The sequence below is a fragment of the Schistocerca americana genome, chromosome X, assembly GCF_021461395.2.
Source record: "Schistocerca americana isolate TAMUIC-IGC-003095 chromosome X, iqSchAmer2.1, whole genome shotgun sequence".
NCBI lineage: Eukaryota > Metazoa > Arthropoda > Insecta > Orthoptera > Acrididae > Schistocerca > Schistocerca americana.
Window position 1 is genome coordinate 713,972,597 of NC_060130.1, and position 27,745 is coordinate 714,000,341.

Here is a 27,745-nt window from a genome sequence, read left to right on the forward strand (position 1 = left end):
CATGTGACACATACGTAAGCATGCTGTCTGATCACTTGCATCCATTCATGTCCATTGTGCATTCTGACGGACTTGGGCAATTCCAGCAGAACAACAAAACACCCCACATGTCCAGAATTGCTACACAGTGGCTCCAAGAACACTCTACTGAGACACAAACAATACTGAACGTATCTGGGATGCCTTTCAATGTGCTTTTCATAAGAGATCTTCACCCCCTCATACTCTTACAGATTTATAGACAATCCCGCAGGATTCTTGGTGTCAGTTCCTTCCAGCACTAATTCAGACATTAGTTGAGTCCATGCCATGTCATGTTATGGCACTTTATGTGCGCTCATGGGGGTGGAATAAAATGATTTAATTTCTTAATATTGTGCCTGTCCTGAATCATACTGTGAAGCCAGTTTTGAAGCTTTCCTTGGTCAGCCCATCCTCAAGGTTCTGCATGTATATTGTGTCTTAGTGTCTTTGCATCTGTATCCTCTGAAATATCATACAGTAACATTAAGGTCTCTTTTTCTTAGGCAGTTCACATTTAAGTGTCTCTTACACCTTTTTGTCATTTGTCATCTTTCCTGTGGTACTTTGTGTAGCAGTTCCAGGTTAACTACATTAAGATAAGATAAGATAAGATAAGATACTTTGTTGTCACACAACGTGTTTTTATACAAACATTCGATTGAGAACATTGGTGACTCGTCAGTCTTTAACCTAAGTTGTTACAGTATTTTATATACTACAGGAAATACGTAATACATACATTGCTTATTATAATAAAAATACAACATTATATTTTAACTCTTTTCATAACTCATCGAATCATTACCATAGGCTTCACACACCTATATGAAGTATGGATGTACTGAATGGAATACAAACCGCCATTCAAACTATAATTCTATATATAAACATGAATATACAGTGAATGTGTATACTTTGTATCTATATGGCTTCGAAAGTATACCATTTGTACTTGTATCCTTAAGCCCGTCTCACACGGAGCAAGGTTCGCCGCAAGTTTGCGAGATGGCGTGCGTGCTCGACGGCTTGCAGGGAAGGGAGCCGGCTATCTTCCATGTCGAAGCTCTCCCACGGTGCAAGATCGGCAGCTAGTTGTGTTGTGATCGGCTGCATGTTGTATGGAACGAAGATGGCTGCTTCAGGTACATATGTTCAGAGCAAACTGCCATTATTAGCTGTTTTGGTGCTAAACGACGCAGAAATTCATGCTAATGAGATAAGAAGAAAGAAAGAATTGACGAAAAACTGTATTAAGAGGAGAAACGCTGGAAAAGGTGTGCGGTCCGTGCTTCATAAAGAGTTGAGGTTAGTTTGCATAACACCTACATTTGTTTGAAAAGTATCACCATTTCATTACTGTTTGATTTTATAAATATACCGATAATGACTGTTATATACAACTTTATTTTATAGGATAGAAGATCATACATCCTTTGCAAATTTTATACGTACGGATATGGTCGAAGAAGACACACGTCACTTGCAGCTCTTCCGAGTGCTTCTGCACGCAAGTGTTTATTATAGTAATTTGCGCTTTTCATGATGTACGGACACCGTTCTTCCCCATAAGTACATATCAATGCTTTAATCGCTTCCTTGGACCACTGTGGTGCCATTATTTAATAATTATATGAACTTCCTACCGCACCTCACAACAGCAGAAAAGCGACTATCAACAAAGGCTTCCCGCCCAAGCTTTCCGCGACTGACGTCACAAACGAAACGTCTCATGATTGGTCAACGCAGGTGGCACGCAGGGAACCTTACAAGAAAAATAGCACCGGACCTATCCTGGAAATCTTGCAAGGTTCCCAGCAAGGTAGCTCGCTAGCAGACGACGGAGCCCGCAAGGTAGCCGTTGCGCGAGCCAGCTCAGAAACTTACAGCGAATCTTGCTCCATGTGAGACGGGCTTTACTCCCTATTCCTACTTATAAATTCTTCTAAACTATAACATTTGCTTTTTATTCATTTAGAAATTCTTCTAGACTATAATACCATTTGTTTTTTAGGTATGTGCCAATGGTCTCCGATATGGATTCCCCAAATACTGACCTTATCTTATTTCTGATCTTCAGAGTCATGCAATATGGAGTATTTTCATATAATGTGAGTCTGTGACAAGGTAGCATGTATTTCAATTTATGTCTAGTTTCATAGGCATGTGTGAATTTATTTCCTTCAAACAGATGCGAGTTATTGGTTTTGCTTGATCTTCTTTATACAAATTTTCTCTTTGGTGGTGTTTATTAAGGTCATTAGTTTCTGTTGAACTCCCTTTGCCTCTTCATTTGTTCTTGGCTTTATAACAATTTGTTTTGTTGCATTGTTTGTGTTGCTGTGATTTTAGCAGCAGGGGCTGTTTTGGCTGCATCTCTATTAGGTGGCACCATTATCACTGCACTTGCATATGTTTTCATCGGTTTGTGTAAATCTTCTCTGTAATTGTCATTTTATTTTTGTGGTTGTTCCAACCTGCCAATTAATAATGTCTGCTCTGATGCCTATTGCTATATTTTCTCCTCTAACTCTACTTTTAATTTACTATCACTTACCTGTATCTTCTTTTGCCCAGAAAATTCATATTCTATAACAAGCATTATATCCTCATACTGCTGTTGTATATTCACCACTTCTCTAAATGGTGTAGTTTTCCCTTCAGTATAGCCATTTGAATTAGCCATGTCAGTTCCCACCATTCCTTTCCACATAACCGCCTCATATCGAACACGTTCCAGTGCGCTGCCTCTCCATGCTAAGTTGTGATGCTTACTTACTTACATCCACTTTCACCAGAAACAGCACTGTATGCGTCAGTTGTGGCTTGCCTCACACCAGGTGCAGCTGATGGGGAAGGCAAAGCAGCTGTCAGTAGATACCTGGTGCACACTGTGGTCTACATGCCTCTCCTCAGCTGATGTAGAACTGTACCATCAGATTGTGTGGAGCAGGCTTTGGGTACAACAAGTGCTGAGTGACAGTTTGGACAATTTATTATTTAAAAATATCTATCAGATTAAATTTCACAAATGCTATTTAATTTAACATTCCTGGAGCCATAAATTTTAAAAGCACAATTAATCATTTGAACACATTAAAGACACGTTGGTCAAACAAAGTGTTTTGCCTTCTGCCCAGCAAACAGTGTCTGACTCATTTACAGTACAGCAGCTGACTCATTTACAGTATACAATATACTTCAAGCCCCAGTGCTGCTGCTACCAGATAGTACACAAGTTAATTACAATTCAGATGCACACAATATGCTCATCTGCAAAGAAAACCACATTAATGTTTTGTCAGACAATCAGTTACCGCCCACACCCACAGACTATAGTGTTGGCACTCACCTAACATACACTTATAGCAAAATGGCCACCATTTCAAAGAACTTTACATGATCCCCCAAAGTCTTAATAACTACTGTCATCATAACCATGAGTACCAACCAAGCCATGGTGCCATGTAGGCAAGCTAATAACATATAATCTTAATCGTACTCTGTTCTAAAAGACCAGATAATATTTATAATTAAAGTAGCACAACCTATTAGCTACAACAGTGCTTTTAACATTCTCCTGCAACAGATCCACTATGTTAGATTTACACTAAGCTAACACACATATATCATACAGTGACACAGTCTCACTCGCAGCACAAACTGAAATGTCAAATGAACTCAGTGCAAGGGCCATTCAAGGCATACTGATAGTGCACAGTGTTCTTGCATGTGCAGAGCACATAAGCTGCGTGACCCCAATCATCATGCTGATAACACCCTCTTACCAGCAACATAGCACAGCGCACATTAATTCAAGTGCAGTGGTCAAGTACCCCTGCATACACCATATGTAAACACCGGGTGGATTCTAGTCTGTGTAAAACAAAAAACTATTGGAAGGTAAGCTGTCCTGCAGTAAAGTCTATCTATAGAGCACTTGTACCATTTCCATATAGTATCTGACTGCTTCCTTCAATTGAGCAGACTCAGTCCTCCATGCAGTCCCACATATACAGGGTGTTACAAAAAAGGTACGGCCAAACTTTCAGGAAACATTCCTCACACACAAAGAAAGAAAATATGTTATGTGGACATGTGTCCGGAAACGCTTACTTTCCATGTTAGAGCTCATTTTATTACTTCTCTTCAAATCACAATAATCATGGAATGGAAACACACAGCAACAGAACGTACCAGCGTGACTTCCAACACTTTGTTACAGGAAATGTTCAAAATGTCCTCTGTTAGCGAGAATACATGCATCCACCCTCCGTCGCATGGAATCCCTGATGCGCTGATTCAGCCCTAGAGAATGGCGTATTGTATCACAGCCATCCAAAATACGAGCACAAAGAGTCTCTACATTTGGTACCGGGGTTGAGCAGACAAGAGCTTTCAAATGCCCCCATAAATGAAAGCCAAGAGGGTTGAGGTCAGGAGAGCATGGAGGCCATGGAATTGGTCCACCTCTACCAATCTATCGGTCACCAAATCCGTTGTTGAGAAGCGTATGAACACTTCGACTGAAATGTGCAGGAGCTCCATCGTGCATGAACCACATGTTGTGTCGTACTTGTAAAGTCACATGTTCTAGCAGCACAGGTAGAGTATCCCATATGAAATCATGATAAGGGGCTCCACTGAGCATAGGTGAAAGAACATGGGGCCCAATAAAGACATCACCAACAATGCCTGCCCAAACGTTCGCAGAAAATCTGTGTTGATGACGTGATTGTACAATTGTGTGTGGATGAGAATCCACATACACATGTTTATTGTGAAAATTTACAATTTGATCACGTTGGAATGAAGCCTCATCCATAAAGAGAACATTTGCACTGAAATGAGGCTTGACACATTGTTGGATGAACCATTCGCAGAAGTGTACCCGTGGAGGCCAATCAGCTGCTGATAGTGCCTGCACATGCAGTACAAGGTACGGAAACAACTGGTTCTCCCATAGCACTCTCCATACAGTGACGTGGTCAATGTTACCTTGTACAGCAGCAACTTCTCTGACGCTGACATTAGGGTTATCGTCAATTGCATGAAGAATTGCCTCGTCCATTGCAGGTGTCCTCGTCGTTCTAGGTCTTCCCCAGTCGTGAGTCATAGGCTGGAATGTTCTGTGCACCCTAAGACGCCGATCAATTGCTTCGAACATCTTCCTGTTGGGACATCTTCATTCTGGAAATCTGTCTCGATTCAAATGTACCGTGCCATGGCTATTCCCCCGTGCTAATCCACACATCAAATGGGCGCCTGCCAACTCCGCATTTGTAAACATTGCACTGACTGCAAAACCACGTTCATGATGAACACTAACCTGTTCATGCTACGTACTGATGTGCTTGATGCTAGTACTGTAGAGCAATGAGTCGCATGTCAACACAAGCACCGATGTTAACATTACCTTCCTTCAATTGGGCCAACTGGTGCTGAATCGAGGAAGTACAGCGCCCTGTTTGTTTTCGAGGCTTATAATATGTTTGTAGACAGGCATGCAGTGGCAACATTCACGATACACACGTACTAAAATGAACTCTAATATGGAAATTAAGCGTTTCCGGACACATGTCCACATAACATCTTTTCTTTATTTGTGTGTGAGGAATGTTTCCTGAAAGTTTGGCCGTACCTTTTTGTAACACCCTGTATATCATCAGTAATGTCACCACTGAGCACAAGCTGAGCAGCTTTCCCTTCTAAATCACAGGATGCAGTATCATGCAGCAGAAGTCACACAACCTGCTGACAACCCTTGCATGAAGTCTCTTCCTTCTGTCTCACACTGGTCACTGATGCTGACTGTCACAGCTGTTGCAGAGCACATTTCTATCCACCATTTCGGGGTGGTGGTAGTGTCTGGCACAGGCTACTTCATGCCAAAGATGTGCTGACTCACAGCAAAGCACAAACGCCAACACAAACTCTGCACAAATGTGATGATCTCCCCATGCTGGTGACGACCAATTGTACACAAAACTTTAAATCGCTCACCCTACTTTGTTTACAATTATTGTCTCTTCCAGAAAACACGTGCTTGGATAAGTGACACTTTCACTACTTGCGGATGCATGTAACACTTGCTACAGGAAAACATCATTTGAACACAGAGCAGACATCAAGATACAATCAGTCTGGTGGCCATCTGGCTTTATTGGCTGTGTAACAAACTATACAGTGTATCGCCATTGGCCATGTAATGAAATGTGGGTGGTTAAATCAGAAAATACTATAATTTGAAAAGGCTATTATCATGAAATGCCGTATAAAGATGAGTTCTATAGTGAAGTGTAGGAGTATTTTAATACCAGTAAACATTCCGAAAGCTGTATTCAGTTCAGTAGCTTGAAACCGATTTACTCTGATGATTATTGCATCAAATTGACTACATAAATGTGGATTATCCATAAATTGCAGAAACAGTTGAGAAGAAATGAATCCTAAATGCAAGAGACATAAATTCACTCAAAAATACACCACCTAGTGATACTTGTGGTAGTATCTATTATCTGTTAGAAAGGTTGAATGAGAAATCAAATGAATTACATTAAATTTTGTTGAAACATTACAAATAACAACATTATTAACTCCAAACAAATCAGAAAAAGTGTGAAATTAAAATAACCCATCTTAGTCTATCTCTGGCAGAATTGGAATGACCTCTACATATTGTGCAAATCATCTGGCTGCATCTTTTCAAAGAAAAATATGCAACTTGCAAACACAGTTTCAAACCAGAAATTCTGTGCTTAGAGAACAAGTTCCACAGTGACGCAATAGAACAATCAGCAAGTGTAAGCCATGACACAACACATGGAAATTCATTAACAAATACTGTCAAACACAAACACGAAAGGGGAAATAATAAATATCAGAGCTGAAAGTCAACTGCTACAAGTGCCAACAGTTTGCAAAATAGTCTCAAGAAGAATTTTATCTTCATAACTAGCATCACAATTCCAGACATAGATTCACATAGCTAGACAATACAATGCTACACAACAGATGAGGCTTTGAATTTGAAGTAGTAAAATGGCCAGATGTATGCAGAATAATTTAACAACTAAAAATCAAACAGTCAACTGTTTGGGGTCATCTTCTCAGTACAATAATTAAAAAATGTGCAAATGCTATGGTTAAACCAATTACATATCTGACTAACTGTAGTGCCAGAGCAGACACGTTTCCCAGTGCACTGAGCAGATGTGCAGAAATACTTGCACATAAAAAAAGAACCAAAAGAGTAAGTGTCAAACTACAGAACACTATCACCTATTCCTTCATTTAGTAAGATACTTGGATTAGCTATGTTTGCTCAGCTTATGCTTTCTTCATGAGAGAAAATATCCTAAATGGAACCCAGCATGGTTTTTAAAAAAAGAGCCAACTTCATGACAGTCATTTCAGAATTTCTGCACATGGTGTACAGCTATCTACACAAAGTGAAGGATACTACAGGAATACATTTAGACATATTTCACAACAGTATCTGATCTGGTCAACTATGCACTGCTCTTACAGCAACTGAATGCATGTGAGGGATAATGATCGCTGCATTTGTGGGATTCAGCAAGTCACAGTGTCTCCCCAGATCACACTAAATGGTGAACACTCATGGAGGGCAATATTCATTTGCTGGGTACAGGATTAGTGAACTCAGGTTTTCTGAGCTGTGGACCAGTGGCTGCTGCCAGTCTTCTGTCACCATTACTTCTGGGCATGTTTCAGTGGCCACCATCTGGCGCATTGGTGGAACGCTGTGTGCCACAAGGACCAAGGATCTTGGCTTAACCAACTGGGTCATGAAAACAGCACAAACCTCTCTAAAAAAAACTTCAATCTTAAGGTGTGCTCCACATCGATGAGATGCATGGCTGTTGAGATGGAACAGTCGGTAGCAGGTAATCTCTGTGGAACCCACTGCACCTCATTTGTATAAGGCTTGCTCAGGCAACTGGGGCTCTGTCTGGGTAGCCAGTTAATTTTCCTGGCTGCTAGTGGGATCCCTATGCCATTCACAATTTCTCAAACCTCACTCCAGACAGTTCAGGTTGTCTGTTGGGCAGTAAACAAGCATGGAAGGGTAGGCCTCCTGAGCAGTGTTCATCTACAGTTTAGGCCCTATATTGTAATGGGACATGCCCAGCATGTCAAATGTCTGTCTTGTGACACAAAGAGAAGATGGTAAGTTTGAGATCTCACCCTTCTATATACAAAAAGGACTTTACGGCTTGGCACGAAGTCTCAACTCTGTTAAGCAGTTACAAAATTGCACATTACTGGCCTAAGCAATGGCATCATAGAAAGTTACCAACATCCTGAAGTCAAGACTTTTGAATGAGTATCCTATTGTAGCTGAACTGCACTGTACCATGAACTACAGTCAAGAGGTAGTCATGTGGAGTGACATCTTACATATGGACACTACAGACTTTAAGGAGAAGTGGGATGACCAGGGGGTCATTGAAGTGTGAGTTGTAATGTGTCACATGACTGGAACACTGGAATAATCAGAATCATTTACACTGATGTTCAACTTTTATGACTAAAAGTCAGACCACACTTCCCCAATCCCATGGGGTGCTTCATGTGCCAGAAGTTTTGGAATGGCCACCCATGCTGCAGTAAATATGTGTCCTTCCCCTGTCAATCGTTCAGGCCTGCATCCCACTTTGATCAGTGTGTGTATGATGTTCAAGGAAGAAAAGAAAATATAAGCACTGAAGATAACTAAGGGCATATCTTATGCTGAACTGAAGACGGCGTTCAAATTTCTTCAACCCTCAAACTTTTCAGCTTCATTTGTTGCAACACTCACGAAGAAACTTGCAACCATACACATTTCCAACCAGGCATCTGTTTGCTGTTGGCATCAATGGTATTACATCCATAGGTAAGTCTCCTGTTCGATATTCACTATTTGTGGATAATTTTGCCTAATTTTGCTCCTCCTCCAACCATGCAATGACAACTTATCAGTTGTAACTGTTGATACAATAGTTGGGGGAGTGGGCTGATAACACAAGCTTCAAATTTTCCTCAGAGAAATGTGTTTGAGTTAATTTTAATTGTTCTTGTCACCCTTTTAATGTGCCTATTCTTAAAATGAGGGACACTGTTCTCAATTTTAAAAGTTCCGTGCAGTTTCTGGGTCTGACATTTGATGAGCAGCTCACATGGTTACCACATCTTAAGAATATTAAAGCAAAGGGTCTATGGCTTCAGTAGGCCATCTTACCTTAAGAGCACTGATGCTGTTCACCATGAGGGGTTTCAGTTGGTGACAGGATCATATAGCACAATTCCGATCCCCAGCCTCTGTTTTGAGGCTTGCAAACCACTGCTCATCATCTGGCAGTGGAACCTCATGATGTGTCATATATGCAATTGCTCTCCACCCCATGAACCCGGTGTTCCATACAATTGCTCACCCTCCAATGGAGCAAATATTCAGAAATAGGCCATGAGCAACAAAGTGATTTTGGATTTCCAAGTGGCAGGAGGCAGGACTTAGTACTTTTAATGCGGATCATATTTCTGTGCTTCATCAAGGTTGGAATCATTCACCACCTGGATAATAAGGAGATCCAGACTTATTTTAGATTTATCAGTATACGAAAAGAATTTTACTACATACTATGTTTTTAAATAGATGTTTTGCAGAATTTTATCCAAACACTGTGACTGTGTGGTCATTTACCCTAACGAGTGTAAACAGGATCATTCCACTGGATGTACTGTGTTGTTTCCAGAATGTGTTTTCAAGATTCACTTACCTGGTAAAATGATGAATTATTGGGTTGGTGCATAAGTTCATAGCATTTTTCCTTAAGTTTAATAAACACAACAGATACACTCAGCAGAGACTTTAGTCATAAATAATACATTCTCTTTCAATATGTACAACAATCTGTCAATACTGGAGTGACTTCTTTATTCTGCAGCAGTATAAATCGTGTGGTTCTGAGGCAAAGAACTTGTCGAACCGTGTTCGGAGTACATTTTCATCTGGAAAGGAAGTTTCTTGAAGGTTGTTCAATAGACAGGAGGAAAGGTGAAAATCTGTGGGAACAAGATCAGGTGAATAAGGTGGGCATGGAATGACCAACCCAATTCCTGTATAGTGTTTTCTGTGAGTCTAGCAGAATGTGCGCGGGATTTACCATAGAGTATTATCACCTCACGCAGTCTTACAGGTCACTGTATTTGTATCGCATGTACAAGACCTCTCAGTTGCTAACAGTAAAGATCAGCAATGATGGTTACATCTCAGGGAAGCAATTCATAGTACACCACACCATAACTGTTCCACCAGATGTGTAACATTATCTTTTGTGGGTGCACGCAGGTTCTTGTATGGGGAGTTGCTATTTATTTTGTTTGGGCTCAACCATTCCGCTCTTTTCCTTACGTTATCAAAAACACCCTATTTCTCATCACCAGTAATGATGGAGTATAGGAATGGTTGGTGCTGTTCATGAGCCAATCGATGATGAACAAGCTCTGATGCACATATGGCTACCCCTTGATTTTTGTGATTTTGGTTGGAGCATGTCATACCCATATATTCAATTCTTGAACCTTCCCCATTGCATTCAAATGTCTCATGATGGTGAAATGATCACAGTTTATCACATTTGTCAGTTTTGAAGTACACTGATGTAGGTCATTGTGGATTAATGTTTTTGAAAGATCTTCATCAAACAATGAATGTCTTCCTTGATGTGGAGAATCATGAACATCAAAATGATCCCTCGCAATATGAGGAAACCATTTTTTTGCCCTGCTCTGTCCAATGGCATTATCCTCATACATGGTGCAAATTTTTCTGACTGCGCTACTGCTGTCACCCCTCAATTGAACTCCAACAGAAGAATGTGTTAGAACTGTTCTGATTTGTCCACTTGGTATTCCATTTTCTAGCATCCACAACTCCACTCACTATCTCCAAATGACAAAATGACAATATGTAAACTCAAAGAGCAACAGTGAACAACAAATAAAAAATGACAATTGATAAATAAACCCATAGCAACTGGAATACCAACATGCAAAACAAAAACGCTTCAAACTTATGCACCAATCTAATGTGTACAATCTTGCGTGCAATGGAGAAGATGCAGTGTCTTCATGCTACTAATTCCGCATCTGCACTTACTCCCTAAGTGCCCATCAGGCTATCCTTCACATGTATGAAGCAGAAAAGTATCTTCAGCTGATCCATGACACCATTTTCCACTTACAGAGGCACAGCAAGGAGGTATCATTTTGCTGGGTACTTGGGCATGAGGGCATTCAGGGCAATGAAGCAGCAGATGCTGCAGCTAAGAATACCTGCTTGGAAAATACAATTTCTGAATGTGCTGCCCCCATACATGCAGTTATCTCGCTGTTGACATGAAGGGTTATGCATCTGTAAAAGGTGGAGCGGTTAGGATTGAGGGACAACAAGCTATGGGTAGTGAAGCTAATGACATGGCCATGGCATTCCTCCTCCCAGCCACAGCAGCAAAAGGAAGTACTCTTAAACTGCCTCTGTCCTCTGATGGTTGGATTCCTTCTCCAGCAGGAGGATATACCAGTATGCAATTTTTGTCATATACAGATATCTGTGCACCACATTTTAACAGAATGTGTTTCATACAAAGCCACGAGGGCTGCAACTCACTCACCAGCTGACATGCCATCTATTTTATCTGATGATAAATCAAATGTGGTCCATGTTTTAGGATTCCGTAAGATGTCTGGTCTTCTAAGTGGTACTTTAGGTAAAAGATTTCAATGTGTTTCCAGGGGGATTGCTTCATCTTTTATTTTCCAATGTCCAACCAGGCACAGTTCCCGTTTTACTCTGTTTCAGATGTTGTGTAGTTATAGTTTGTGTAGTTTGTGCATTTTAATAACAAACTGCACACATCTTTTGGTGTTCTATGTGGGAGTGAGAGAGAGTGCCCCAGGGTGGGTCAGGATTAGATTTTATATTTTATCGTATGTTGTATACTTTTCACAAAACAAAACCACATTCATCTCGTATCAGTTAAGTACGAGCACTCATGGCCTTACTGTTGAGCACCCTGTACATATCGCCACATAAATGCCTGTCTATTTGCATAAGTGCACTGCTGAATATTAAAATTGCAACACTGGAAACATACTGTATGACAGGAAGAATACTGATTAAGTTTGTAGGTGCTTGGGAGTATACAGGATTCAAAATTTAGTACACAGATCTGACACCTCTGACAGCATAGTGACGCTAATCCAACAGTCAAAACAAGCTTGGATGATAGACAAGCATACGTCATTTCATGCTGCTGTAACTCAGTGCCAGAATTAATCAATTATATTAGCTGGTAAGTGGTGGCATGCCAGTTCTCGACAACCTATGACCGGTTGTATTCGACAGGTGAGAGATTTGGTGAGCTTGCTGACAAGGGCAGCTGCCAAACAGCCTCTGTCTCAAGATACATCACACACCACAAGCAACATGCAATCTAATATTATTGTGTCAAATGCTAATGATATGGTGACCTCAAAGGTAGAGAACAGCCACCAACATTAACACTTCAAAAATGTAATAGCTGCTGTCCAAATTCCTGACTATGAGAACCAGAGGTGATCATGTTGTGTGCTAAACAGTTCCCCTTTCATCACACATGTTGCTGGACCTTTATGATGAGGGTGAATACAATCTGGCAATGTCCATTCTCCTTGGAGCCTCCACACGTGTACTTCCATCGTGATGTTGTACATGGAACCAGGACGCATTTGAAAAGACATTGTGGTGTCATTCCTGTATCCAGCATTATTTGGTGAACCACTCGGCATGCCTCTCTCTGATACCGTGTCGAGGACAGTTGATCTACTAGCAACAGTATGAAATTTTTCAACCAAATAGTTGAGATTATGAAATGTAAATTTATATTTATGAAGCATAACATTTCTATATTTCATAACATGTTGCATAAAAATCTGATTAAAATGACCTTCCATCTTCAATTCAAATCTAACAGAACTATCCGAAGTGTATCTGAAGGTGGTAGATTTAATTTTGTTTTAACTGATTAGAAGTGAAACCTGACACAGCATGGCTTACCATTATAGTGAATTCAGGGCTAAGGAGCTCGGCTGATAATTTGGAATGGAACAACAGTGGCTGCTGTGCTGACAGTGCTCCAGACACCGTCACACTGCCCATGTGGATACTTGCCTTGCTGCAAACAAGCCCATTTCCTGACTCATTGGAAACAGTGTTTTAAAACTGCCCTCACTGTGCAATGTTCCTTTCTCTTGAATCCACAAAAACAATTAATAGTTAATGTAGCAAAGTAATATAAAAATGTGATTTGGAACATATTTTGTGAGTTAACACATATGCTAGCGAGCTGTCAGCACAGCAGAATTATTGAAAGCATAAGTTGGGAGTCGGGCCGTGCTGGGCAGTGCGGCCGCAGCTGACAGAAAGAGGTAGGTGGAAGTGAGCTGCCACAGGTATGTTTGTGATTCTTCTCAGCTGCTGGGGGAGGAGGAGTCAGTTAGCCACTTTTAAGGTAAGAGAAAAGAAGGAGAAGACACTAAACGTGGTGGTCGTCACAAAATAGCAAACAATGGACACCGAGTAAATTCACAGATTCATCATATCGCAAAACCAATACAGCAATGTAATTGTGGTGCTGAGGTGCATGTATTGAGACTTTAATATCAATTATATTATGAAAGCTACAGAAGTTATGATGGCATTGTAAAAGTTTCTTATTGTGCAGACCATTATAAATTAATAACTGTTGAATGCTTCATACAATTCTTATGATCAAGGTGGTGGATCATAGCTGAGGAGAAGACTAGCTATCATCACTGAAACTCACGTGTCTGTATATATTTTATTTATTGAATTATTTCATGTTTGATGTCTTTTTAATCATGATAATGTGTCAGAACAGCATATTCTTCACACATACACAGAAAATAAATGCAACACGCAATCCCATGTACCTTTCCCTTTGAAACCATGCACTATATTTATAGTTAATAAAGTTATTTCTTATTTAAATAATTAAATGTTAATTCAGTCTATGATAAAGAAACACATCATCTGAAAGTGGTGATATGTACATAAAATTTAGAATCACTATCAATATAGTGCAAAACAATGCTTCTATTGAGCAGGCCATCTTTACAACAATTTCATTGTCATTAATATTGAGCACAGATGTGCATATTTCATGTTATAATTAATTCTGGGTAAATTGTATATGGTCTGAGGGGGACTGGCAGAGAAAGACACTTCTTTTAGCATATTTGTTGTAGTTATGAATTTCGGATATTTTAAATGAAGGTATATTTTATGTATTTTTTTGTGATCATTATAAAATTTGGTGTGCATACTGAGGGCTTATAAGGGAGCACAAATGACTGCTCCTGGTGATTCTGAATTGACCGGTCATTCTGCACTGAGTGGTCATTGACATAACACGCATGTTGCAGGCCGCATGGTTTAGAACTCTTAAAGCTATAGGTTTTGAGTGGAAAGTGGCTCTGCAAATACTTTAACTTGTGTTCATACTTAGAATTGGACATTTTACGAGTGTTAGTTAATGAGCAACACTAAACTATGAATTATTTCACCAGGAATTTTGGAATCATTTCTGGTAGGCAGGTGAAATCTGCTTGTGATTACACTAGTTTAGATATGTTAATCACTGTATTGAACTTTATTTATTTGTGAGCTGGTGACTATTTTGTATACAGTTTAGCAGGATGGGACTTGATATTTTGCAAACCACTGATGTTTAGTTAGTATTTGGGGAATCTGCCAGTACTTAAATATGCAGATACACAATCTTGACTGCAGTTGATTCTTCTTGTTATTTTATTTCATGCTTATACACATATGTGAATAAGTCAGACAATGGAAAGTCCAGGTTGGAATATCAACAATTATGTACAGATGACACACTGAGTTTTAGTCAGGCACATGAGTTTTCGACCAAAGCATTTTTCAGAAAAGAAAGGAAAACACACACACATTTATACACACAGGCACACTTCTCACACATGTGTGTTAGCCTTTCTTTTCTATAGAATGCTTTGACCGAAAGCTCAGGGCATAATAGTCTTTTCACTGTGCTTGTCTGCAACTCAGTGTGTCATCTTTATGGTGAGTAAGGTCTATCCATTTCATAATATTTTAATAAATCACCTGTTTATCCCATATGATCTCTTTGGTGTTGCCTCCAATCAGTTATCCAAAATAATACAACCCTTTCCACCGTTTTATTGATATTTCATCTATTTCAACTTGTACCGTGTTTAATTTTGCATAATTTGCCAAAACTTAGATAATTTAAGCTGCAGGATCACAAGTTAAAACAATCTTGCAGCAACTTTAACTCCTGGGCATGAAAGCAGACAGTGCATTGCCTGATTGTATGACAATATTGAGCCAATATTTGAAAGAGTCATGAGTTTGCCCAACTGAGTGTTTGTGAAGTATATCATTCACAGTTGAGAGTTGCAATTAGGTTTCCTTATCTGAATAATCATTTGGTGATGCAAGGATGTAGCACACTGTGGGGTTTTCTAGCCCGGAACATTAATTTATCCTTGGCACAATTGCTATTGAAGTTTTAGTACAGAAATGAATGCAAGTGATTTTTCATCCAGAAACTCACAATCAGCATATTCCATGATCCAGTCATGAATCTAATAAATAAAAGACAGTTTTGTGTGTGGGCACCATACTTAAGATTTAGCAGCAGTCGCCTGCAAACAAGTGAGGTAACAGAAATTAGGTGTGGGGAAGTTAGAAAGAAGAAGACAGCAGTAAATGGTGGGTCGAGTTTTTGCCAAGCAAGTAAAACCAGGAGCAGCAATGGAGACTTCAATGGTGGCACAGGAATTGGCTACAGCACCAAGGGTCTTCTGTTTTGGCATCAGCGGTAACTTTATCTATGGCAACAACAATAGAGCAGAGGCAGTCAACATGACCAACAAGCTAAGTACTGATATTGAAAATATTAATATACGTGAATTCACAGATTTGTTGTCAGAAAAGAAGTTTGGCATGATTAAACAATCACCAAGTTTATATGAATCGGATAACATTAGCGGGCCAGATAGTCCAAGATCAGAATGTGAAAGTGTGGGCATGGAAGATTCAGTAGTGTAGTTAATGCAAATGATTTCAAAAGTAGCTAGGGATCTAAAGTGTAATATGGAGCAATTGACATCTGTGTTAAAATTCAAGATTGATCACAGAAACACTGAATTAAATACTCAGTTATAGGAATTAGTATCCATAATTAGTAATGACCATACAGAATTCATTGATTCTATTAGGGAAATTTCTAAACCTGAAATCAATTATGGGGTTTAAAATGTTAAAACTAAAATTAAGGAAATATTAACGAACAGGGGAAAATGGAATAGTTGAAGCAGGGAAGTTATTGGAAGAAATCAGTAGTGTTGGTAACAAAGTTGATCCGGTAGGAAAACCAGTAGGAAATGAAGTTACTGAGATACAGAATAAGATATGTAAAACTGTGGAGGGCTGTGAGCCACAGGAAAATACACTGTAGGAGGTAACTAAGCAGATGAACAGTAAATTAATAGACAAAGTAGTTGACTGCCAGATTAAAGATGTAATAGGTGGAAATCTCATTGGGGATGAAATCAGAGACAAACCAATGAAGTGGGAACAGCAAATAGAAGTTGAATTTTCACTAAGGGAAATGAATTTTGATTACAATGAAAATTGTCAAAATAGTAAGAGTTTCCAGCATAGGTATAAGGATTTTAGGCTAATGTTTACGGGGCTGGAGATTCACGGGCAGAAAAATAGGTACAGAGGTTCAGGACATTGAGGTAGGTCACACGTGAACAGTTGAGGAGTATGACTACAGGATGATATGATCTGGAATTGTAGTCATTTAAGTTACTTGTTATCCAAAATTGTTTCCTGATATCATCAGGGTTTTTTATCATAGAATTTCTATATTTAAGCCAAATTTATTGTGTAGCAGAGCTAAAAAAAAAGCAAAATATGCAGAATTTTAAAAATTATCGATAAAATGTCATGAGGACATGCATCATTAAAACCCACATGTGATTAAGAGTAACTAGGATTGATTGGATTTTTTATTTTATTTATTTATTTATTGCTGCCCTTATGTTTGCTAAAAATGTATTATGTCACAAATTTCACTTAGAAACTTTATGTAACTCAATTTATTTGCACTTCACAGTGATCAGTTATTTCATTCCACTGTTGATTTGCTGTAATTGTTGGAGCTAAAGGCAAGTTAGATACAGACCTTCATGTTAATCGTCTCCTGCAGGAAGGCACTTAAAAGCCCCCCACCCCCACCCCCCATTCAGTCTCTGGTGGCATATAACAGCTTGGAGTTGAATTCATGCACTGACATCCTGTTGGGACATCGGTGTACTTCTACTGTAGCACAGGAAACTTCTTGCTGTGACAGTTCAATATCTTGGCCCACAGAGGACAGAAAAAACACACAGATTGTCATGCGAGTGTATTGCTCATTTCACCACTAGAGTTTATGTGCACTGCTGACATGAAAAGATATTATCATGTTTTGATGTTTATAATCTGGTTTTGTACTGCAAACTGATAGTGCTAAATCAGTAAATAAATAACTTTATCAGATACAATGAATATATCCTGACAAGACTCGGAAGTCACACTCATGTTTTGTATATAAATTTTTAAAAATATATATGCATTAGAATGCACTGCTCTATTTTTAGTAGCTTTGGTAATTCTCTCCCAAAACATTAAACCCCTTGGTACTGTTTTACATAGCTTGAGCAGGAAAGAGGTAATCAGTACAAAAGAACAATCAGACACCAAACAACTTGTGTGCATTGTCTAAAAACATCATATTTCTGAACACTAGCAGTTATGACAGAACCTACATCATAAGTCATGGGTGGCATCTAAATCAGCGAGGTAAAAAGAAACCAACATCACACATAAACAGAGCAGTTCAAGTCTTAAATTGTAGCAGTTATGAAGAGTATGGAATAGAAAGTGATGTGAAACAAACAAAGCCCCTAGAACTAAGCAAATGTTCCTGGACAATTGAAGAGCATTTTTCAAAACTCATTAAATACAAAAAAGTAAATTTTTGAGAAAAGGCATTTTTCAAATATCTTACTGAAATGCTAAATACATAAACCAGATAAACTGAGATAAACACAGATTTAGTAGGCATGAATCGGATTATGTGTTTGACTTTTCTACAATTTTCATTGTTTTCTTCAGAATAGAGGGCCAAAGTCTCCAAGTTTTTACAAAAGTTGATAAAGTCAAAGAGAAAAATTAAAAGTTTTGTTAATATACACATCCAAATTGATTTTTTCATTCCTTTTTTATCTTCAATATTATTTACAAAGAAAGGTACTTTATTGTTAATTTTGCACAGAAACACCGTAAGTATTAAATTTAACACTAATATCACACTTGTCCATAAATGTTTGATAAGCAGATGCATAAAGTAGTGACAAACGCTACTGAAATACAACACAAAATACTGGCTACAACAATACTGAACTGCGACTCTATTGATCACTTTCAACTATGTCCTTATAAAATTCTTGTGGTACATTAAAATGCCTCATAAGTTTTAAGAAATTCTCCCTCTTTACATACTAAACATGTTCTCCTTATCCAAGAGGACAAGGAAGAGAAGCTTCCACTAGTGCACTTACCATGTGTGAAGGGTGTCAGTGAACTGCTAGGCAATGTCCTCAACTGACGAGGTCTCAAACTGATTTTCTGCAGTAGCCATAGGATCTGCAACATGATAGGTTCCACCAAGGATGCAGTCAACAAATTAAACACTGCAAGAGTGTGGAGATGCCTACAGCCTATCTTGTTCCAGGAAGTTCGTGTAGTGGCAAAAAAGTTGTGGATGTGCCAACACAAAATTCGAGAGACAACTGAAATTATTAAGCAGCCAGACAATATCAGAAGAGAGCACAGCTACATATTTCCAGAGTCCTAGCTACCGGCTATCCCTGTCCAATGGACCGCAAGTAATCACAAGGCAGAAGCCCCACCAGGCACTGATTTGCAGATGGTTGCCAGTCACAGACAATCTGGCTAGCCAATGAATAGCTTCTTTCCTACCCTCTCCTCTTTTGTCATGACTAGCCTCTTACATTCTAGGGCCAATAAAGTTTCATAATTCTCTCTCTCTCTCTCTCTCTCTTTATTCTGCAGAAAACTCTCTCACATTATCATTGACAACAATATCCTAACATTGTCATTCTCCCTTTAAATCTCTCAGAAGCAAATCGAAGTTTGCATTTATTAACTTTCGCTTTAAATGGCTGAGATCAAATATCGAGTTTTGCAAAAACTCAGTTTTTGACACCCTGTAACAACAGCAAATATTGGCTTTTGACAAAATGGTTTCAACAGGTCATGTGCGGCAACAAGCTTGATTTGTATCAATAAAAATCTGAATTTTGAAAAATTGAGAATTTATTGAATTTTGAGAAAAATGCTTATCCATTGGATTATGGATGGGAACAGCTCAACAAAAGAAAGAGAGAATCCCAGATCTAACATTTAAACTGAAGATGTGTGGTACAGTAAACATCCCCTATAATGATCAAGATAATGATAAAACTGTACTAATAATATATCACCATAATGTACAGTCACTATATAACAAAACATATGAATTAAATGTGTCGAGAGTGAGTGAATTGCAAAATGTTTCCATATTGTTCCTTTATCAACACACTCTCTCTAAACCCAATCAAGCCATTCTCCCTTTAAAACTTTACTCAGGCTGAGATCTGCAGACTTACTGCAGATATGCAGGGGAGTAGACATCTGTTGCAGAAATAATACAGAAGTCAATCGTCTGCCAGTAAACCTCATATCCTATATTCCAAACTTCACAGAAGTTCTCCTGCACAACTTGCAGGATTAGCACTCCTGGAAGAAAGGATATTGTTGAGCTTAGCCGTAACCTGGGGGACTGTTTCCAGAATTAAATTTTCACTGAAGTGAAGTGTGCATTGATATAATACATCCTGGCAGATTAAAACTTTGTGATGGTTGGTTGGTTAATTTGGGAGGAGTGGACCAAACAAGGTCATCGGTCCCATCAGATTCGGGAATAATTTTGGGGAAGGAAGTTGATAGTGCCCTTTCAAAGGAACCACCGTTGCATTTGCCTGAAGTGATTTAGGGAAATCACAGAAAACATAAAGCAGGATGGCTGAATGCAGCTTCCCTAATGCGAGTCTAGTGTGCTAACCACTATACCACCTCACTTGGTCTTTGTGCTGGACTGGGACTCGAACCCGGGAACTTTTCCATTTGTGGGCAAGTGCTCTACCAACTGAGCTATTCCTGCACAACTCACGACTCATGCTCACAGCTTCACTTCCACCAGTACCTAATCTCCTGCCTGCTAAACATCACAGAATGTCTCCTGCATAGCTTGTGGCACTAACTCTTCTGGAAAAAGGGATATTGTGGAGACATGGCTTAGCCACAGCCTGGGGTATTATTTCCAGAACGAAATTTTCACTCTACAGTGGAGTGTGCACTGATATGAAACCTCCTGGCAGATTGAAACTGTGTGCTCAACTGGGATTTGAACCTGGGACTCTCACCTTTTGTATGCAAGTTTTCTATTGACTGAGCTATCCAAGCACAACTGTCAAGCCATCCTCACAGCTTTAGTTCTACCAGTATCTCATCTCATGCCTCCCAAACTTCACAGAAACTTTCCTCCATAATTTGCAAGACTACTGTCTTGGAAAAAGAGGATACTGCAGGGACATAGCTTAGCCACAACCTGGAGAATTGGAATTTTCACCGTGCAGCAGTGTGTTGATACAAAACTTCTTGGCAGATTAAAACTTTGTTCCAAACTGGGACTCCAACGTGGGACCTTCAGCAAGTGATCTACCAACTGAGCTATGCAAGCGTGACGCTAAGTATACTAATACTTATTCATTCTCATTTGAGTTTGGGTCCTTCACGGCCACCAAGTGTCACGTATTTGAGTTTGAGGCCAGAGAAATACAGGCCATCTTTAGGAAGATTCGTTAACAGCAGTGTTACTTTCAGTGTACATCTGTGAATTATCCCACTAACGGAAGCAGTTGAAGGAGGTGGTACTTATTGTCACATTTAACACCTGTACATCAACAATGAATTCTCATAAAGTATAAAATAAACTTTTATTTAGATGAAGTTAAGTGGTCGGTATAATTACTCCAGTTTTGCTATTGATGGCACACTGAATTCAGCCTGTACCATGCGAATGAAAAAGTTGCCGAGACATCTGTAAACATAGCAAAGAGATTAGAAATCGTATTTTAAACAAGAACTTGTAATTGACATTCTGTCAATTTATATTACGATTCTCAAGATCATACAAAAATATTATGTTTATACTCTTTCCACTAGGTACTATAAATTTAAAGCCCCAGAAAGAATTTTAGTTAATACTTTCTATCGACTGTTTTATTGGGATAAATCCTTCTCTGTGCACCGAACGTGTCTACATCTTCTGTAACTTTCTCTCAGTTTGAAAATAAACACGCTAACTTTTCGTCCTGACAAGTTAAGTCCCTTTACAATCAAGACCACAGCACTTAACGCCAGCACAGATCAGGAACTATACCGCATTTTTATGTAACAGAACCTTCGTTATAGCTGCCAGTGCATGTTCCTAAAATACAAGGTAAGTGCAGGAAGGTCCAGGTTGTGCATTCGTAAACCGTTGATTTTTACTTTTTTTTTAAAAAAAATAACGTTAACCACGAAAAGCGTAACTGAAAATTAAAGAGTTTGGTCCACAAGCGTTTGCATTTCGCTTGAAGAGTTTTGGGAAGCTCTGACTCATTCCTCCATTTTACTCGTGTTCCCACGGATGATAGATTCTGTACAACGTGTTTCTTGAGGCATGTAGTTATTAATTGTAAACGTTTAAGCGTGCTATGAATTTGAGGATGAGAAAATAATCGAATGTAATTGACCTCACTAATCAGCTATGGTAAAGAGCTATTCATGATGCCTACAACCATTTACTAACAATCCTTTAACGGCTTCCTTAGAACGCCAACCCTCCTCCTTTATCCGGGCTTGGGACCGGCAACAGTAATTAGAGAACTACCAAAGTCGCTCTCCAAATACTGTAGGCGGAGTTAAAGGATTCACATAACTTCCACGCATATTAAACAGCTCTAAAGACATATGATACAACAACAAGGAATCAGAATTGCGTAAATTTCTCTTATGGATTCAACCTGGCAGTTTCGCAACTTATAGGCTGCAGTGGTACCGACAGCTAGCGAGCGCAGAATCACTGAAATGAAATTTATTGTCCTTAAATTTCCTTAAACATGTCATACCTTGTTCTAGTCTATTTATTTTAAGAATAAAGCTCGATAGATACGTATTATGTTACATCATTGACGTAATAAACTGTACAGAAATGGACGGAGACCCCGTTACGTAGTGTTTCTCAATCGCTATACGAGATGGCAGCATGTCCATCAAGTCCTTGTCATGTAAATTGTGTCCAAAGATTTTATCGCAATGTACGTCATATTGGAGTGTAATTATCATCTTTTGTTTAATAAATGTGTGTCCGGTGTCGAGATAAAAATTAGAAAACACATGCACTGCACATGTCGAGTTGGTTTTCAACTTTTATTTGCATATTTCGCAGACCAGTGAGCTAGTTTTTCATTTTTTTTTTTTTTTTTTTTGACTGTACCGTGTCATCTCAGAAAGATACAAATTAAATATAATTCCCATACCTCAGTTGTGATAAAACATTTTTCGGAGGTTTCCGGTGGTTGCAAAGCAAATAATGGTGACGGAAACCTTCGAAAAAATTGCAATTTCGACTCTCTCTGAAGTGACAATAAAGTAATTATGTGCGTATCAGGTGATAAGAACATGTATGCAAACGAAGGGGAGTGCTTAATGATTACTGCAGTTTTTTTGTACACTTTTACTACGGTGCCGGTATACTATATTAAGTACCAGTATTACAACGCATGCTGTATGTTCATTAGTGCGGAATGTTATTATAATTTAATTTATTGTCCGTACATAATGGACCAGAGGTGTTTCATTGAAAGTTAGTTGCCTGCGTTATTATTTCTATTTAAGTGATGTCTCGTGTATGAAACGAACATTGTGAAGGGGAATGAGGGGCACGTGCTCTTTACTAAGTCTACGTAATAACACTTGAGTTTTAACTGATTTTCTTGAATGAGACGAGACAGGGAAATTACATTCATTTTGATTAGGACTTTTCATGTGACTTTCACTGCCGAATTAAAAGTTGTATTGTTGTATCACCAGGTACTGTTAGCAAGGGATCAAAAAATTTATTATTATTATTATTATTTTTAAATGTGTTGTACTGATGTAGCCTACATGCTATATTCTTTAATAAGCAGTTATTGGGAATGGTATTGCTGTACGAAACATTATCACAACCAATATTTGTTCTGAGACCCTGAGATTTTGATATTACTGGCACTACATCTCTAATTCTAGCCGTATCAAAATTAAATTGACGTAGCGTAACAATTCTTTCGCAATGTCGAGGACACTGTCCTGGCAGATTGAAACTGTGTACTGGACTAAGATTTGAACCTGGGACTCTCACCTTTTGTGGGCAAGTTCTCAACTGACTGAGCTATCCAAGAACAACTTACAGTGCATTCTCACAGCTTTATTTCTGCCAATATTTCATCTCCTGCCTTCCAAAGTTCACAGAGACTCTCCTGCATAAATTGCTGGACTACTCTCGTGGAAAAGAGACATAGTTCAGCCACAACCTAGAGGATTGAAATTGCCACCCAGCAGCAGAGTGTTGATAGGAAACTTCCTGGTAGATTAAAACTTTGTTCCAAACTGGAACTCGAACCTGGGACCTTCGGTAAGTGCTCTACCCACTGAGCTATCCAAGCATGATGCTATGTGTGGATACTTCATGGCCACCAAGTGTCAAGTATTAGAGTTTGAGGCCAGAGACATACAGACCATCTTTAGGCAGATAAAATTCTTATTATTTTTTTTAATAATTAAGCACAGAATGAAAAATGACACATGGTGCCAGAATGAATGAATGAATGCCAGTGTGAATGGGCCGTACAATAAGGCTAAAGATGGGGTTGAGTGCACTACACATGGTTACCTGGGTTGGAGTTTTGACATGTTTGTGCCCAAGGTGGGCGCTATTGAGAGAAAGATGCAGATTTTGGTACACAAGTGTTGTAGAAAAACTCTCATGTAACTGTGATCATAGATGGCTACAGCTTGTGAAGGAGCTGCTCATTGTATTCCGATATAAGACTGAGTGCTCAGTAAAATCAACTTTGATTCACAAGTGGTGTGAAATGCGTATTGTTTGATAGTTGTCATTGAAAATTGCACAATAGTTTACTTCAAAATAGCACGCCTTATTAATCAATAGAATAATATTTATGTGTGTTCTCATTGTATGGTGTAATTTTGATAGAATTACATACCTACCATTTTTTGTGATTGAAATAGAACCAGCAGTTGCAGAACCATGTGTAAGGTCTGAAAATAACTGAAATCATAAGACAAAGAAACTGTTGTAGTAGTATTAATGTAATGATTGTATGAATTTGGATTAATGGCAGCTTTATAAAGGCGGTTGAAGTAAGTAGATAGTGTCGGAAGTTCCATGTGGCTTTTCGCGAATGATGCTGTAGTATACAGAGAAGGTGCAGCATTAGAAAATTGCAGCGAAATGCAGGAAGATCTGCAGCGGATAGGCACTTGGTGCAGGGAGTGGCAACCGACCCTTAACATAGAAAATCTAATGTGTTGCGAATACATAGAAAGAAGGATCCTTTTTCGTATGATTATATGATAGCGGAACAAACACTGGTAGCAGCTGCTTCTGTAAAATATCTGGGAGTATCCGTGCGGAACGATTTGAAGTGGAATGATAATATAAAATTAATTGCTGGTAAGGTGGGTACCAGGTTGAGATTCATTGGGAGAGTCCTTAGAAAATGTAGTCCATCAACAAAGGAGGTGGCTTACAAAACACTCGTTCGACCTATACTTGAGTATTGCTCATCAGTGTGGGATCCTTACCAGATCAGGTTGACAGAGGAGATAGAGAAGATCCAAAGAAGAGCACTGCGTTTCGTCACAGGGTTATTTGATAAGTGTGATAGCGTTACAGAGATGTTTAGCAAACTCAAGTGGCAAACTCTGCAAGAGAGGCACTCTGCATCGCGGTGTAGCTTGCTGTCCAGGTTTCGAGAGGGTGCGTTTCTGGATGAGGTATTGAATATATTGCTTCCCCCTACTTATACCTCCCGAGGAGATCACGAATGTAAAGTTAGAGAGATTCGAGCACGCACGGAGGCTTTCCGGCAGTCGTTCTTCCCGCGAACCATACGCGACTGGAACAGGAAACGGATGTAATGACAGTGGCACATAAAGTGCCCTCCGCCACGCACCATTGCGTGGCTTGTGGAGTATAAATGTAGATGTAGAAGTCAGTGCAAGTTAGAAATGAGAAGGAAGCAAGCCTATTTAAGGTGGTGTGTCCCATTCCACGTGGGCTAAATGTTTTGTGTTGGAGTAGCAGACATTTTGCCTCAAGAATTGGTAAATTTTTAGTGTGAGTGAGGCAGTAGAACTCTGTTTTTGAGCAGATCATTGTGTAGATGAAATTAAAAACTTTCATGAATTGGATAGGTGGTCATATACTTCTAAGTTTTCATGAAAGATGGACTTCGTACAGGCAACAACCTCTAATGTTGTGTTGGGTTTGATTTTCTGAAAGGGTGATTTGTATTTACTTACATTCACAACCAAAGAACAAAAATCGAACTTTAGTTTCTCACAGTAATATATATTAAGCTCTGGTCTGAGACTACACCAGAAACTTTATACACTGTTACAAAACCTGTGCTCACTAGTTTGTGTAATCATTATCTAAACAAACTACTATTTGAGAGCCTGCAACCTAGTGCAATTATAATATTTATTTGGTCAGAATTGTTTGAAAATGTATAATTAATCAATAAATTACATTATTCATTCAAGTTATTCACGCTGTACTACCTGCAGTTACAAGTTGTGGACTTATTATTTGTAGGGTAGAGCCCAAGAACATTAATTTGCAGACAACACAAAACTACTGATGAGAAGAGGAATAAAAGTAAGAGTGTGTTATCCAAGTCTACGACATCAGCCATGAGCCATTATTATTCAGTTAGGGATCACAATTGTTAGCCCAGCAGCACACAGTGTGAGAACATACATATGTATTAAGAACAGCACCACCTTGCTCATTGAGGGAGGTTGCAGGACTGTTGGATATGCTACAAAGAATGTTCCCACCTGCACGATTAAAAAATGTTCAGGAAGTATCAAGATGGCGTAAGATGTTAAATATCTTTTAAGTCATTCACATTATGTTGGGTAGCATGCCTTGGAAGTGAGTGGTCCAGTTGGCCCTTGGCCACAGTTTGACAGTGGTCATTTATCCAGGTAAACTGTTTGTGATCGTACCCACATGTAATGTTGACTGATTGATTGATTTTGACAGGGAACCTAAAACAGCTTTTGTCTAACCCGCCACTGCCTGCACTGAAACTGAGTTTATTGTGCGGTGTCACTCCCTGTATATCTAGTAAAGCCAACCAATGCCCTTAAATACTGCAAGGAGTCACTTTACCAGTTTTTCGTTAGACACAATTTCTTCAGCTCTAGTTGTCTTGAAAATTCTGTACTCTTGCTCTCCAATGCTGTGCATTCGAAGATTAGGTGTGATTCAGTTTCTTCACCCTCATCATAAATCCTATATTTAGGGTCTTACTCCATTATACCCATTGTATGTAGCTGTTTTTTTGAAATTCCCGTGGCTGGCCATCAGTCCAGTCATGAGTTTAATCTCTTTCCTGTTCAATCCCAGAATTACAAGCCTCTTTCAGAACATGGCTTAGGCATCATTACCTTACCTAATTTTTGTTTATAGACCTTGGTGCAGTATTCTATGTGCTGTTTCCTAAGCCAGTTCCAAAGTTCTTGCTTGATCATAGCGTTAGTGATTGTCAGGACAGGTTTCAGTCCAATGAATGGAGTCGTTGCCCCCATCCTGGCCAATCTGTCAGCTTGTTCATTGCCACAGATCCCCGAGTGGCCAGGGACCCACACTAGGTTTACCCTATTGCTTTCCCCTAGCTCCACCAGAGCCCTGTGGCATTCTGCAGCAATCTTATATCTCGTTACAGGAGCTGTCAATGATTTCAGGACTGCCTGGCTGTCTGAATAGATGTAGATGCTATGGTTCTTGTAGCACCTATGCATATTCTCCTCCAGACATGCCTGGTTGCAGTAATTTCAGCCTGGAATACCAAGGCCATTTTCCCTAGAGAGATGATGCCCTCCAGTCATGGCTGAACCCCGTACACCCCTGCCCCAGCTCCTTGGTCTGATTTCAACCCATCAGTAAACCAAAAAATGTCCCCCGTACAATGTCAAATTGTTTTTTTTCTCACTGCTTCCTGCTTCCAATTATATTGTTAGGCTTGTTGAAGCAGTTGGGAGTTATTATACAGTCAGCGGGTATTTCCCCAGCCATTACTATATTTACCTCATTCATTATTTTAGTGTGTGATACTGGATATCCCAGTGAGATCCAGTTTT

At 39.2% G+C, this 27,745-nt stretch overlaps 1 protein-coding gene and 1 long non-coding RNA gene across 2 annotated transcripts in view; both read left to right on the forward strand.

The window, feature by feature from the left end:
- LOC124556726 overlaps positions 1 to 2,712 on the forward strand; it is a 73,446-nt gene extending 70,734 nt beyond the window's left edge. Inside the window, exon 3 of the long non-coding RNA XR_006968669.1 lies at positions 2,036 to 2,712. This is a non-coding gene — a long non-coding RNA (uncharacterized LOC124556726). The remainder of the gene's footprint in view (positions 1 to 2,035) is intronic.
- A 13,144-nt stretch (positions 2,713 to 15,856) lies between these two features.
- LOC124556269 overlaps positions 15,857 to 27,745 on the forward strand; it is an 84,011-nt gene continuing 72,122 nt past the window's right edge. Inside the window, exon 1 of the mRNA XM_047130254.1 lies at positions 15,857 to 16,189. Within this exon, the coding sequence (XP_046986210.1) occupies positions 15,857 to 16,189 (333 nt within the window). The remainder of the gene's footprint in view (positions 16,190 to 27,745) is intronic.